Below are 12,512 nucleotides of genomic sequence, written 5' to 3' on the forward strand. Positions count from 1 at the left end.
ATAAACATATAATATATTTTTATCCCCAGGGGTACAGGTCTGTGAATCGCCAGGTTTACACACTTCACAGCACTCACCATAGCACATACCCTCCCCAATGTCCATAACCCCCCCCCCCCGACCCCCCTCCCCCCATCAACCCTCAGTTTGTTTTGTGAGATTAAGAGTCACTTATGGTTTGTCTCCCTCCCAATCCCATCTTGTTTCATTTACATTTACATTTCATTTACATTTCATTCATTCATTCTTCTCCTACCCCCTTAACCCCCCCCATGTTGCATCTCCTCTCCCTCATATACACGTACACATGTTTTTAAAAAATAATTTATTTTGCTCTGTTGTTAGGCAGAGAGGCAGCAAATAACTCTCTGATTTTAGCTTTATTTATTTATTTTTTTTTAGACAAAGACATAATATTTCTTCTTGGGAACTACCCACTAAAACATGATTTCAAGGCCTCAGTAGAGTTACTGAGTTGTTAGCCTTTTGACTCCAATTCAATGAAATAAAATTGATGAAATAGTCATTGTGAAAACTGCATTGGAGATAAAAGAAAATACTAGCTGGTTCAACAAAATCACTGCCAATATACTTACTACTTCATATAAAGTGACATTTGCCATGGTGATGATTAGGAAATATTGGGACATGAGTGTGGTTTTTTTTCTGAATAATATTCTTTATTGATTTTTTGATGATATCCATCATCTGTAGGGAAGAATGCCCTGTCTCCAAAGTAAAACAAATTACAAGCTATTCAGCAAACAAGACAGTCTAATATTAACAAGAATCACCACTGCTCTGTGTGCAAGTATGAGTAGATAAAAATGGAAATTGCAAAACTTCTGTATAATTTTGCTGATGCAAATCATGGTAAAGTTTATATATGATGATACAAATTTGTAACGCCATGTTTCAGTGAAGATATCATGTTTAAACAATAAAGTGGTTCATGTAGCATATGTTTTTGTTTTATCAAAAGAATACCATTAGTGTTGTTAACAAACTTCTCTACTTGTATATGGGCCAAATGAACTCTGTTGTGTCAAGAGATGCCCATATTCGGGCATCTGGGTGGCTCAGGTAAGTGGCTGCCTTCGGCTCAGGTCATGATTTCAGGGTCTTGGGATCGAGCCCACAGTGGCTCCCTGCTCAGCAGGGAGCCTGCTTCTCCCTCTGCCCCTCACCCTGCTCATGCTCTCTCTCACTGTCTCTCAAGTAAATAAATAAAATCTTAAAAGAGAGAGAGAGAGATGCCCATATTCAGCCCTGCCTCAGAGATAACTTTTGCTTGTCATGACAGAGCTCCATATCTTTTGCTGGGTTGTGGACCTTTCCTAACATTTCTTGTTAGCTTTTGTACCATGCCAAAACCCAAACCAAAAACCAACCTTCTCAGAAAGCATCAAGATAAAAGCTTTGTAGGAATAATCGAACCTGGAATTGTCCCAGCTGTCTATAAAATGAATAGCATATGCTAAGCCTTGATATTTTAACTATTAGTTTAAAATGACTCAGAGAATATAGCTCACAAATAGTAGTGACCTGGAAGTTCAAAATTGCTCTAAAGACATGAGCAGACACTTCTCCAAAGAAGACATACAAATGGCTAGCAGACACATGAAATATTCAGCATCATTAGCCATCAGGGAGATTAAAATCAAAACCACATTGAGATACCACCAGTTAGAATGGCCAAAATTAACAAGACAGGAAACAACAAATGTTGAAGAGGATGTGGACAAAGGGGAACCCTCTTACACTGTTGGTGGGAATGCAAGTTGGTGCAGCCACTTTGGAAAACAGTGTGGAGATTCCATAAGAAATTAAAATTAGAGCTACCCTAATACCCTGCAATTGCACTGCTGGGTATTTACCCCAAAGATACATAATGTGCATAACAGCAATGGCCATAGTTGCCAAAGTGTGGAAAGAACAAAGATGCCCTTCAGCAGACGAATGGATAAAGAAGATATGGTCCATATATACAATGGAGAATTATGCCTCCATCAGTAAGAATGAATACCCAACTTTTGTATCAGCATGGATGGGACTGGAGGAGATTATGCTGAGTGAAGTAAGTCAAGCAGAGAGAGTCAATTATCATATGGTTTCACTTACTTGTGGAGCATAAGGAATAACATGGAGGACATTGGGAGAAGGAGAGGAGAAGTGAGTTGGGGGAAACCAGAGGGGGAGACAAACCACGAGAGACTGTGGACTCTGAGAAACAAACTGAGGGTTTTGGAGGGGAAGGGGCTGGGAGGTTGGGGGAGCCTGGTGGTGGATATTAGGGAGGGCACGTATTGCATGGAGCACTGGGTGTGGTGCATAAACAGTGAATTCTGGAACACTGAAAAGAAATAAAATAATATAAAATAAAATAAAATGGAAAAAAAGACTAAAGAATGCTCCCGCTGTCCCCTACCCACACAAAGCAGAAACTGGCAAACATCAATTCTATGAAATAGCTTTACATACCAGTGAGCCTAGAGAAGCAGGAAAAGAGGGCAAGAAGATGTAAACAATAGAAGGGGTATTATATAATGTATCAAACACTGGCAACTAAAAAAATATTGAACAAGGCACTGTTCTTAGATGATGAGACTAATGATGAAAGGGATTCTATTTAATCAGGATCATGTTCTCCCAAGTGGCAAATTCAGAACCACAGCCTTAAATTCCCACAACTAATTTTAGTCTGAAGTTCTACTGTAAGGCACTTCTTGTATGTTGCTTTGCTTAGATGGTAGTTCCAAGCACAACTTGGTTTTAAGAAAAGTGCATGGTATGTCACACCACTGGTCAGCTTGGTCTGCAAACCACAGTTTAAGGAAATTCACTGAATTATAATGAACATTTTTGGAGCTCTGTGCTTGGCATTTATGCTCTAGTGATGAGGAATTTGTAATTGTTGCTCTTGAAGAGGTAAGGGCAGGGGAAAATTCTGGATATCTGCTGCCATCTTTGTTTCTAAATCACCTGGAAATATGTTTGTAGGAGACCTAGAGAGAGAGAGTGGCTCAGGCAATAGGGGACCCCAGTTCACCACCCCATATTACCTTGCCATGTGTTGGGCCATCTGGGGAGGTAGAGGTAGATGTGGCACGTGGGGGTGGGGGAAGGTGGGTTAGAGTTTGTAGAAGGAAGATTGGGTGAAATGCAATTTACTAATTTTGGAAGTCTGTGTGAGCCTGTTTGGCAGGGTGTTTATCTAATCTCAGTAAAATCTAATAAGGACTCCCAGTTGTGGTGATGGTACATTACGGACTCAAGGCCTAAATGAAATGGGTAACATATTTAAAAAGAGGACATTATAAAGCTTCTCTCTCTTTTTCTATCTTTAAGGACAAAAGAGAAGAACAAAATGGAAAGTATGCTATTTTGCTGGATATTTCTCACCCTTGGGTGGACCCTCATTGATGGATCAGAAATGGAACAGGATTTTATGTGGCACTTGAGCAAAATACCCCGGGTGATCAGTGAAAGGACTTTCCATCTCACCAGCCCCACCTTTGAGGCAGATGCTAAGATGGTGCTCGGTAGAGTGTGTGGTATTGAATGCCAGAAAGAACTCCCAGCTCCCAGCCTTTCTGATCTGGAAGATTCTCTTTCCTATGAGACTATCTTCGAGAATGGCACCCGAACCTTGACCAGAGTGAAAGTTCAAGATGTGGTCCTTGAGCCCACTCAGAATATCAGCAGGAAAGGGGCATCTGTTAGGAGGAAGAGACAGGTGTACGGCACAGACAGCAGATTCAGCATCTTGGACAAAAAGTTCTTAACCAATTTCCCTTTCAACACAGCTGTGAAGCTCTCCACGGGCTGCAGTGGAATTCTCATTTCCCCCAGCCACGTTCTAACAGCTGCCCACTGTGTGCATGATGGAAAGGACTACATCAAAGGGAGTAAAAAGCTAAGGGTAGGATTGTTGAAGATGAGAAATAAGGGTGGTGGCAAGAAGCGGAGAGGTTCTAAGAGGAGCAGGAGAGAAGCCAATGGTGGTGACCAGCGAGAAGGTACCAAAGACAATCTGGAGAGAACCAAGGCTGGAAGAAGAAGAAAGGAATCTCGTCAGGGTCGGAGAGTTGCTGAGGGGAGGCCTTCCTTCCAGTGGACCCGGGTCAAGAATACCCACATTCCCAAAGGCTGGGCTAGAGGAGGGAAGGGGGACGCGGCTTTGGACTATGACTATGCTCTTCTGGAGTTGAAGCGTGCTCACAAGAAGAAATACATGGAACTAGGAATCAGTCCGACCATCAAGAAGCTGCCTGGGGGAATGATCCACTTCTCAGGATTTGATCATGATAGGGCCGATCAGTTAGTCTACCGGTTTTGTAGTGTGTCTGATGAATCCAATGATCTCCTCTATCAATACTGCGACGCCGAGTCAGGCTCCACTGGTTCCGGGGTCTATCTGCGTCTGAAAGAACCAGACAAAAAGAATTGGAAGCGCAAAATCATTGCGGTCTATTCGGGCCACCAATGGGTGGATGTCCATGGCGTGCAGAAGGATTACAACGTGGCCGTGCGCATCACTCCCCTCAAGTACGCCCAGATCTGCCTCTGGATTCATGGAGATAACGCCAGCTGTACTTACGGCTAACAGAAATCTGCAACGAGTCAATGGATCATCTAAGTCGCAGAGCACACCAGCTATGATTATGGTAGCAAGATCACTTCCTAGGTCATGCCTAGACTTGAACCCTATCAACATTTTTATAAATTTAGCTTTTCAAAATTAGAAGGTTTTCATATGTTTAAAAAATACTTAGGTATAAATAACCAAAACTAGATGGGCACCTCAATGTCAAGTATATATTCTTTACATGGTGATAAGTATCATTTGAGGGAAGTCTTTTATTTCTTTCTGCTTTCCTAAGATTAGACACTTTAAAAACTTCAAACTGGTACCATAAATAATAAGTGATTTCTTAATGGACTTTTTCTCAGGGTCCTACTCTACCAAGAATCTAATAGGGTGCTTGCTAGTCGCATATTAAATGTGAAACTGCATATATAGGTACAGATGGTAACATGATTAGAGTCAGGGTAAAGACAATAACTTACAACAGGCTGTATTACTTGGAGATGGACCCATTCAGCTCATGCCCTCCATGTTTATATAGTGTTTTCTGTTGGGTCTGAGAAACTTTGGTTTAGTTGTTGTTGTTGTTTTTAAGTATTACAAGATCCAGGGGCGCCTGGGTGGCTCAGTGGGTTAAAGCCTCTGCCTTCAGCTCAGGTCATGATCCCAGGGTCCTGGGATCGAGCCCCACATTGGGCTCTCTGCTCAGTGGGGAGCCTACTTCCTCCTCTCTCTGACTGCCTCTCTGCCTACTTGTAATCTCTGTCAAATAAATAAATAAATAAATAAATAAAATCTTAAAAAAAAAAGAATTACAAGATCCAGCAAGCTTTATAAACAAAGCTAGTGACTAATTTACTGCTTTAAAAAATATCAACTGAAGTGTGCATTATTTAAAAATGGGAAAAATGCTTTGTTCTAGGAAATGAATCTAGTTTAAAAATAGGGAAGATCTTAAGTTTTAATGCTCAAAATATGGACTTTTCATGAAGGCAGAGGGAAGATAGTTCACAAGTTACAAATGGTCATATTTTGAAAGCCTCGTCATTTAGTACTAGTCTTCTCTGTATGAGGTGTTAAGAGTTTAAGGTCCAAGAATTTTAGTCTTTCTCAAGAGAGAGCCTTTTCCCCCTTGATAGATTTCAGCATTCTTAATGGGGTCACAACATATTATTTTGGCGATTGCTCTGACTAGGAGTTTTAGATAAATCTCTAAAAACGAATAGTACACATACAATTTTTAAAAGAAGGTTCTGATTCTTTTCATCACAGGCCAAGGCTGTATACTCGCTCAGGCCATCATGACGGCCCCAGCAGAGAGAAGGCAGTGGCTGTGTTCAGGCAAACCACAGTCGTTACTCACAGTTTTCTTGAATGAACAGATATTTTTTGAATGGTTGTAAAAGTGGGTTCGTTCAGGCCATTATGTCTAAAGGGTTTTAGTGATTTGCAGTTGAGTGCACCATAAAATGCAGGAATTGCAAGTCTAACTTCTGGTCTGCTATTTTGGGCAGTTTCTAGGGCACACATTCTTCTCACCTAAGTCACTGATTCTGTCAGAGTTCAAATTTATTTTACTTGTTATTTTTTTTAAGAGCATGGGGAGTTATACCCTTGATTAGTATGCAAAAGAATATTTGAGTATGTTATGATAACGTTATGATACGTTATGATTTTGTAAATCTTGTCCAAAATAGCTGGACTTCAATACGAGTATACATTCTTTTATAGTGTGAATCTGTTTAAAAATCATTCAATAAAAATTAAAAAAATAAATCAATCGTAATTCTTACTCTATCCACATATATGTTTTATATACAGGGTTTTAGCAAATATTAAATTGACTGTGTCATTTACTAAAAAAAATGATATTATTTAATTCTAACTGCATTTCACTAAGCAGTATTTTGTCATTAGTGCATGTGGGATAGGGCTATAGACTCAAAAGTTTTGATCACATCTCTTTTGGGGAAACATCTATATGATCACTGCAACTGAAAGTGTGTTGACATGAATTCTGCACACTTAACATTATGGCAAATGCACACATACAATCTTCATCTTAGACCCTTAGAAAATAATTCTTGGGATTTGCGTAAGTTCAGAATAACTTAGGGTGCTTGGTGTTAACAGTTTGGAGCCTACGCTTAAATTCTGAATACATATGATTTCCTTAAAATCGTTGTGCTTTCTGAAAATATAAAATTTAACCTATTTTATTTGCAGGGGTTTATTTTATTTTGTCATTCTCTCTTCTTTTCCAAGTGAATCATGAATCTTATGTGACCCTATTTAGGACCACCAAAGTATACTACCTTACTCAGAAAGTTTTACTTTGCACACTTTTCCTGTTACACTTCTCAGATCTGAAATAGAAATTGACTTCACGTAGCTAAAGAAATACACTCATGCACACTCATGATGTCTTTTGGGTATAAAGGTCTATAGTGAGTTTCTGCTGAAAAAACTTATCAGTGATTTGAATTCAAATAACTATAGTATTTACAGAACAACTGAAACTTAAAATGTGTGATTTTTTTTAGGCAAATAATGTATTTCATTTTATATGTTGTTTTTTTTCTTGTTCAAATGGATAAACATGTGGACAGAAGAGACAAGATTTTTTTTTTCTTTTTTGATGTGCTTATTTAAATCCCAAATGTTCTTTTTGAAAGAAAAGATTTAAATGCATATGTGGCCAGGATCAGAGTTCCAGACAAATCATTAGCTTTTTTATTTGTAGATCAAAGGATACTTTGAAATTCTTTTTTCATAGAAAGAATCTCAGGATTAGAAGAAACCATAAAGATCATTTAGCTTAACTCCAAAACTTTTTAACTTCCCTCCATCACATTCCCTTCAAATGGTTGTCCAGTAATAAAAACTTCACTGCTTAAATATCAGTCAGTTATTAAAATTAATTCAGGAATATAACTTACTGTTTTAGTTTAAATTATTAGTCCAGTTTGTTACATTCTGCAAAAATTATGTTATCTTGCATTTTATTCCAATCTCCACATTTCAATCACTCATAATTCTTTGACCTTCTACTAGCAAATTGGGTATTTGCTCTTATCAAAAATGAACTATGGGGGTGCCTGGGTGGCTCAGTGGGTTAAAGCCTCTGCCTTCGGCTCGGGTCATGATCCCAGGGTCCTGGGATCGAGCCCCACATCGGGCTCTCTACTCAGCGGGGAGCCTGCTTCCTCCTCTCTCTCTGCCTGCCTTTCTGCCTCCTTGTGATTTCTGTCTGTCAAATAAATAAATAAATCTTAAAAAAAAATGAACTATGATCCTTAATTAAGAATATTGGGGTAAGGCAATTGAACCAAGCACTGAGCATTAAAGAGATGTGAATCTCTAGCCAGAAATGGCCTGGAAATAGGATCATATATTCTTTTACGTGGTGGTGCCACTGTAACAATTAAATACATTTTGGCTACTGATTTTGAAGATTACCTGCCAAGGCTTAAAAAACGGTTTTATGTTTATTTAGTAAACATCTCCAATTAATTAATGGAAGAATATTTCTAATAAATTGAGTTTTTAGAAAAAGCTGGAATTGCTTTTTCTCTAATGCCCTAGTCATAAGGTTCAAAGATACTTAGGCGATTCAGTCTAATTGATGGTGAAATCATGTTCTCATCAGATGAGATCGGTATTTGGGGGATTCGTGACTCTTTATTGATTCACTATTTAATTGAGGGGAAAAACCCTCTTAGATGGTTTTCTTTTCTACTTATAAATAAAGTCTAGGGAGGGAAATTCCTTGCATACTACTTTCTGGGTTTTGTACTGGTAGTTTGATTCAGTTAGTTCAAGTGTCTAGAGCGCCGTGGCCAATTTATCTTGTAATCCAAATCTAGGCTTTCCCTCCAGGTAAGACGTTGTCTTAGTTTGGGCTACCATAAGAAAATACCATGGACTGGGGGGCATAAACAACTAAAACTTTGTTGGGTACCATCTTGCTGTGGACTCACGTGACCTCTTCTTTGTGAACATTCAGAGAGTGCAAAACGAGCTTTTTGGTGTCTCTTCTTATAAGGGAATAATCCCATTATAAGGGCTCTACCTTCATGACCTCATCTAACCCCAATTCCCTTGCTAAGACCCCATTTCCAAATAGCATTACATTGGCGCTATGAGATTGGGGGGGGGGCACAGTCAGTCTACAACAGGTGTCCAGACAAAAGCCTGAAGTTGTACCTTGTGCCAGACTGAGGAAACTCACAAACACAGCAGGCAGCTGAGGAACTAGGCAAAGGCTGTGAACAGCAGCTCAAGGCAACCAACCACTTTCTTACCACTTTGATCATCATTAGCTCAAGTGCTTGTACCTGGCGCAGAGGAGGTGTTCTAAAAAATATCACCAAGTACACCTGGAGGCTTCCTCTTTCAGGACATCACTAATTCTGTGCGAGGCTCCAAAATGCCAGAGGCACCGTCTTAACTGTATATTGCACTAAAGATACAGCTACATATTTAAATAATGGTAATATTTATTTGCAATGAATTTTATCATGGGAATACCATAGCATGGCAATTAGGGAATCAGATATTTGCCATATTCCCTCCTGACTCCTGTGTGTGTTTCTGATAAAAGGACCTACAGACAGACAGGAGCCAGGCACCCACAGTATCCTCACCCTCTCCATCTGCCACATAAACATTTAATCAGATCATCTCTACCTCAAAATTTGCCCCTGAAATCTTTTGGCTTGGGTAGTATTTAAAATTTTCCAGTAACATCTTAAAATCCACTTACTTTCATCAAGTAGGGACAAACAGGCTACTTAGCATATCTACTTCAATCTACATGGCAGTCCACGTGATCATATGATCCATGATTGCTTTCCAGCCTGGTGTTACCAAACGGAGGCTGCCACATTCCCATCAGTGCTGGTTAACATTTTACTAATACTGAAATTCACATTTATGTCATTGAAATCTCTATGTATCGATTCATAAGCTGAAAAAGTGTGTACGCTTTCACCCAAGTGGCACAGATAAAGGGAATACTTCAGAAACTGGTCCCACAACTGAACACAGAGCTTGGAAGCTTCCTCCAGACTCTTGCTCAGCCTGATAACCACGCATTTCCTTACTCTTCTATATATTTTACCTTTAATTTCATCAGCAATTTGTAATATGCCGTGCAATTAACATCTGCTACCTCGAATTTCCTCAATGGGTCATTTCAAGTGTCCAAAATATAACAAAAAAATACAAGGCCCAAAATGAGTGGTATGAAACTACTTTTGCTCTATCTCAGGAGCCTGAGATCATGACCTGAGCCAAATCAAGACTCCGATGCTTAAGGGACTGACCCGCCCAGAGGCCCTGTTAACAAAGTTTTTATAAGTTTTTTTGGGGGGGCGCCTGGGTGGATCAGTGGGTTAAAGCCTCTGCCTTCGGCTCAGGTCATGATCCCAGGGTCCTGGGATCAAGCTCCACATCGGGCTCTCTGCTCCGTGGGGAGCCTGCTTCCTCTCTCTCTGCCTACTTGTGATCTCTGTCAAATAAATAAATTAATTAATTTAAAAAAAAAAAGTTTTTTGGGGCACCTGGGTGGCTCAGTGGTTTAAGCTTCTGCCTTCCACTCAGGTCATGATCCCAGGGTCCTGGGATGGAGTCCCGCATCGGGCTCTCTGCTGAGCAGGGAGCCATCTTCCCCTTCTCCTTCTGCCTGCCTCTCTGCCTACTTATGATCTCTGTCTCTCTGCCAAGTAAATAAATAAAATCTTAAAAAAAAAAGTCTTATTTAAGAGAAATATCAGCGATCTACATAATTGACCTGTTGTTTTTTTTTTTTTTTTTTAAAGATTTTATTCATTTATTTGACAGAGAAAGATCACAAGTAGGCAGAGAGGCAGGCAGAGAGAGAAGGGGAAGCAGGCTCCCTGCTGAGCAGAGAGCCTGATGCGGGGCTCGATCCCAGGCTCCTGAGATCATGACCTGAGCTGAAGGCAGAGGCTTAACCCACTGAGCCACCCAGGCGCCCCAACTGACCTGTTTTTATACTCAAAAGAATTTTTAATCTCAAAAGTCAAGAAAAATATCTTTCCCAAATCTTTTCTCGAACCCCCAACCTCCTTCACTGCTAAATATTTGTGCATCGTGAATGTTAATGTGTTACTGCAGGTTCAGAATCCATCCTACAGCTGCATCCAAGGTGTGCCTGCACTTCGCACTAGAGCAGAGAGATACAGCGACTCTGGTGCGATGGAAAACATTTGGGATGGGTAATAAAATACCTTTAATTGTCTAACTACACTAGACTGCCTTACATAAGGTCAGCAAATATAATATGCTGATAGTTATAGTTAATTTTATAGAATTATAGAAATTCCCTGATGTAATTGAAAGAAAGAAAGGCTGGCATTTCCTATGAGCAGAGGTCAACAATCATCTCTCCAGCAGACAGGGAGTTTGTGTGTGGGGCACGTGCTGGGAGGGTTAGGGTATTGTACCTTTCTCTGAAGCTAGCGCTCCCTGCTCCTCACCCCCATTATGTTACTCCTAAGCTTCCAGCTTACTGGGGTTTAGCTAACAACCTAATGTTTTTCTAAAAACTGCCCATCAAGGAGCTTATAAACTAGGTAAGCAATTCAGGGATTTCCTGAAAGTAATCCTTATAGTACTGACACTTCTGGATGGTAAGGGGAAGTCCCTCTGGGCTCTAAGCGCCTTCCTCTTACCAGCCCTTCTCCTGCCATTAATTGGCAGAAGGCAAGACTTCGCAATTTTTGGTTTACTTAAACTATTGCTAATGACTCAGATACCCGATCACAAAACAACATAAATCTCAGGGTATAGGAGAAAAGAATGCGCTAGTACATAGTAGATCTGGGAGGACACATGAATTTTTTCCACCTCAAAACCACTTTAAATGGATCTACTGTTAGAAAATCTTGCAGCTAACAATCTTAGAAGATACAGCTTCAAATTTTTCAAGAATTTTTCTTTGCGATACCTACAAACTTGCTGTTTATGCTTTCTTTTAAAAATCACCATAGGCTTGGTGCCAAGATTATACTGCCAAACAAAAGTACCACCTTATAAAGCAATTGCCTAAAAATAAAAGCATGTTGTTTTGGAGACGGGACCTTAATTTAGTGTTTTGCTGCTGCACTTAGAACATTTACTTTAAAGGGCTTTCTTTGTGGCCCGGGAAACTAAGGGACACTACTGTACCCACCAAATGGGCAGCTGTGCCACTTCATGTAGATCACCATGTGACTGATGTGGTTCCACGCAAGGATGTCCTGGGCAGTTGTAGGACCACAGATGGCGGCATCTCTCTCCTGCACATACCCCCAAATTAAAGCTTGGCTTTGGGTGGAAACTATTGTATCATAATGTAACATGGACCACCTTTTTTATGAGTGGTAACTAAATGTCTCAATTTTTAGAGGAGATGAAACAAAATACTCTGTGGCTTTCCTATTTTGAAGTCTTTAGAAAGTTTCTCTTTTCTAAAATTCTCTGGAATCATTTGTAACTTTTAAACAGAGCTACTCACTGTGATTCCAGTGGCTTTCTGGGTTTTCAGTGGTTTCCCTTAGCTTAGTGGTTTCCAAGTTTGGCTGCTCATTGGAATGCTCAAGGGAATTATTTTAGAAAGCCTGTTTCCACGGCCTCCCTAAGATTTACCCTGGAATCCCCCAGAGTGAGGCCCAGAGATTTATATTTGATAAAGCTCTCCAAGCACTGATGATCATCCAGGTGTGGGAACCACGGTCATAAAAGTGTTTCCTAAAGGAATTGTTCTTCCACCTTCCACAGCTCTCCCTTTGTGCATAATGAGGATGTTTGTCTTTTTCTTACAGGTTAAATGTTTTCTCAGCTTTACCTGCCTTTATACATGTTCTGTAAGCTACCACAAGGATTCTGGTAATGAAAGTGGTGGTAGGGGCGCCTGGGT

At 40.1% G+C, this 12,512-nt stretch overlaps 1 protein-coding gene across 1 annotated transcript; it reads left to right on the plus strand.

Annotated features, from left to right (window-relative positions):
- The first annotated feature begins 3,355 nt into the window (after nucleotides 1–3,355).
- Nucleotides 3,356–4,659, plus strand: LOC111147549 (protease, serine 35). Its single transcript, XM_022503641.1, has one exon. The coding sequence runs from the start codon at nucleotides 3,368–3,370 to the stop codon at nucleotides 4,604–4,606; it is 1,239 nt and encodes a 412-aa protein (XP_022359349.1). The 5' UTR covers nucleotides 3,356–3,367; the 3' UTR covers nucleotides 4,607–4,659.
- The last annotated feature ends 7,853 nt before the right edge of the window (nucleotides 4,660–12,512 follow it).

This window comes from Enhydra lutris, unplaced genomic scaffold (genome assembly GCF_002288905.1).
Source record: "Enhydra lutris kenyoni isolate GAN:26980312 unplaced genomic scaffold, ASM228890v2 scaffoldscaffold17, whole genome shotgun sequence".
NCBI lineage: Eukaryota > Metazoa > Chordata > Mammalia > Carnivora > Mustelidae > Enhydra > Enhydra lutris.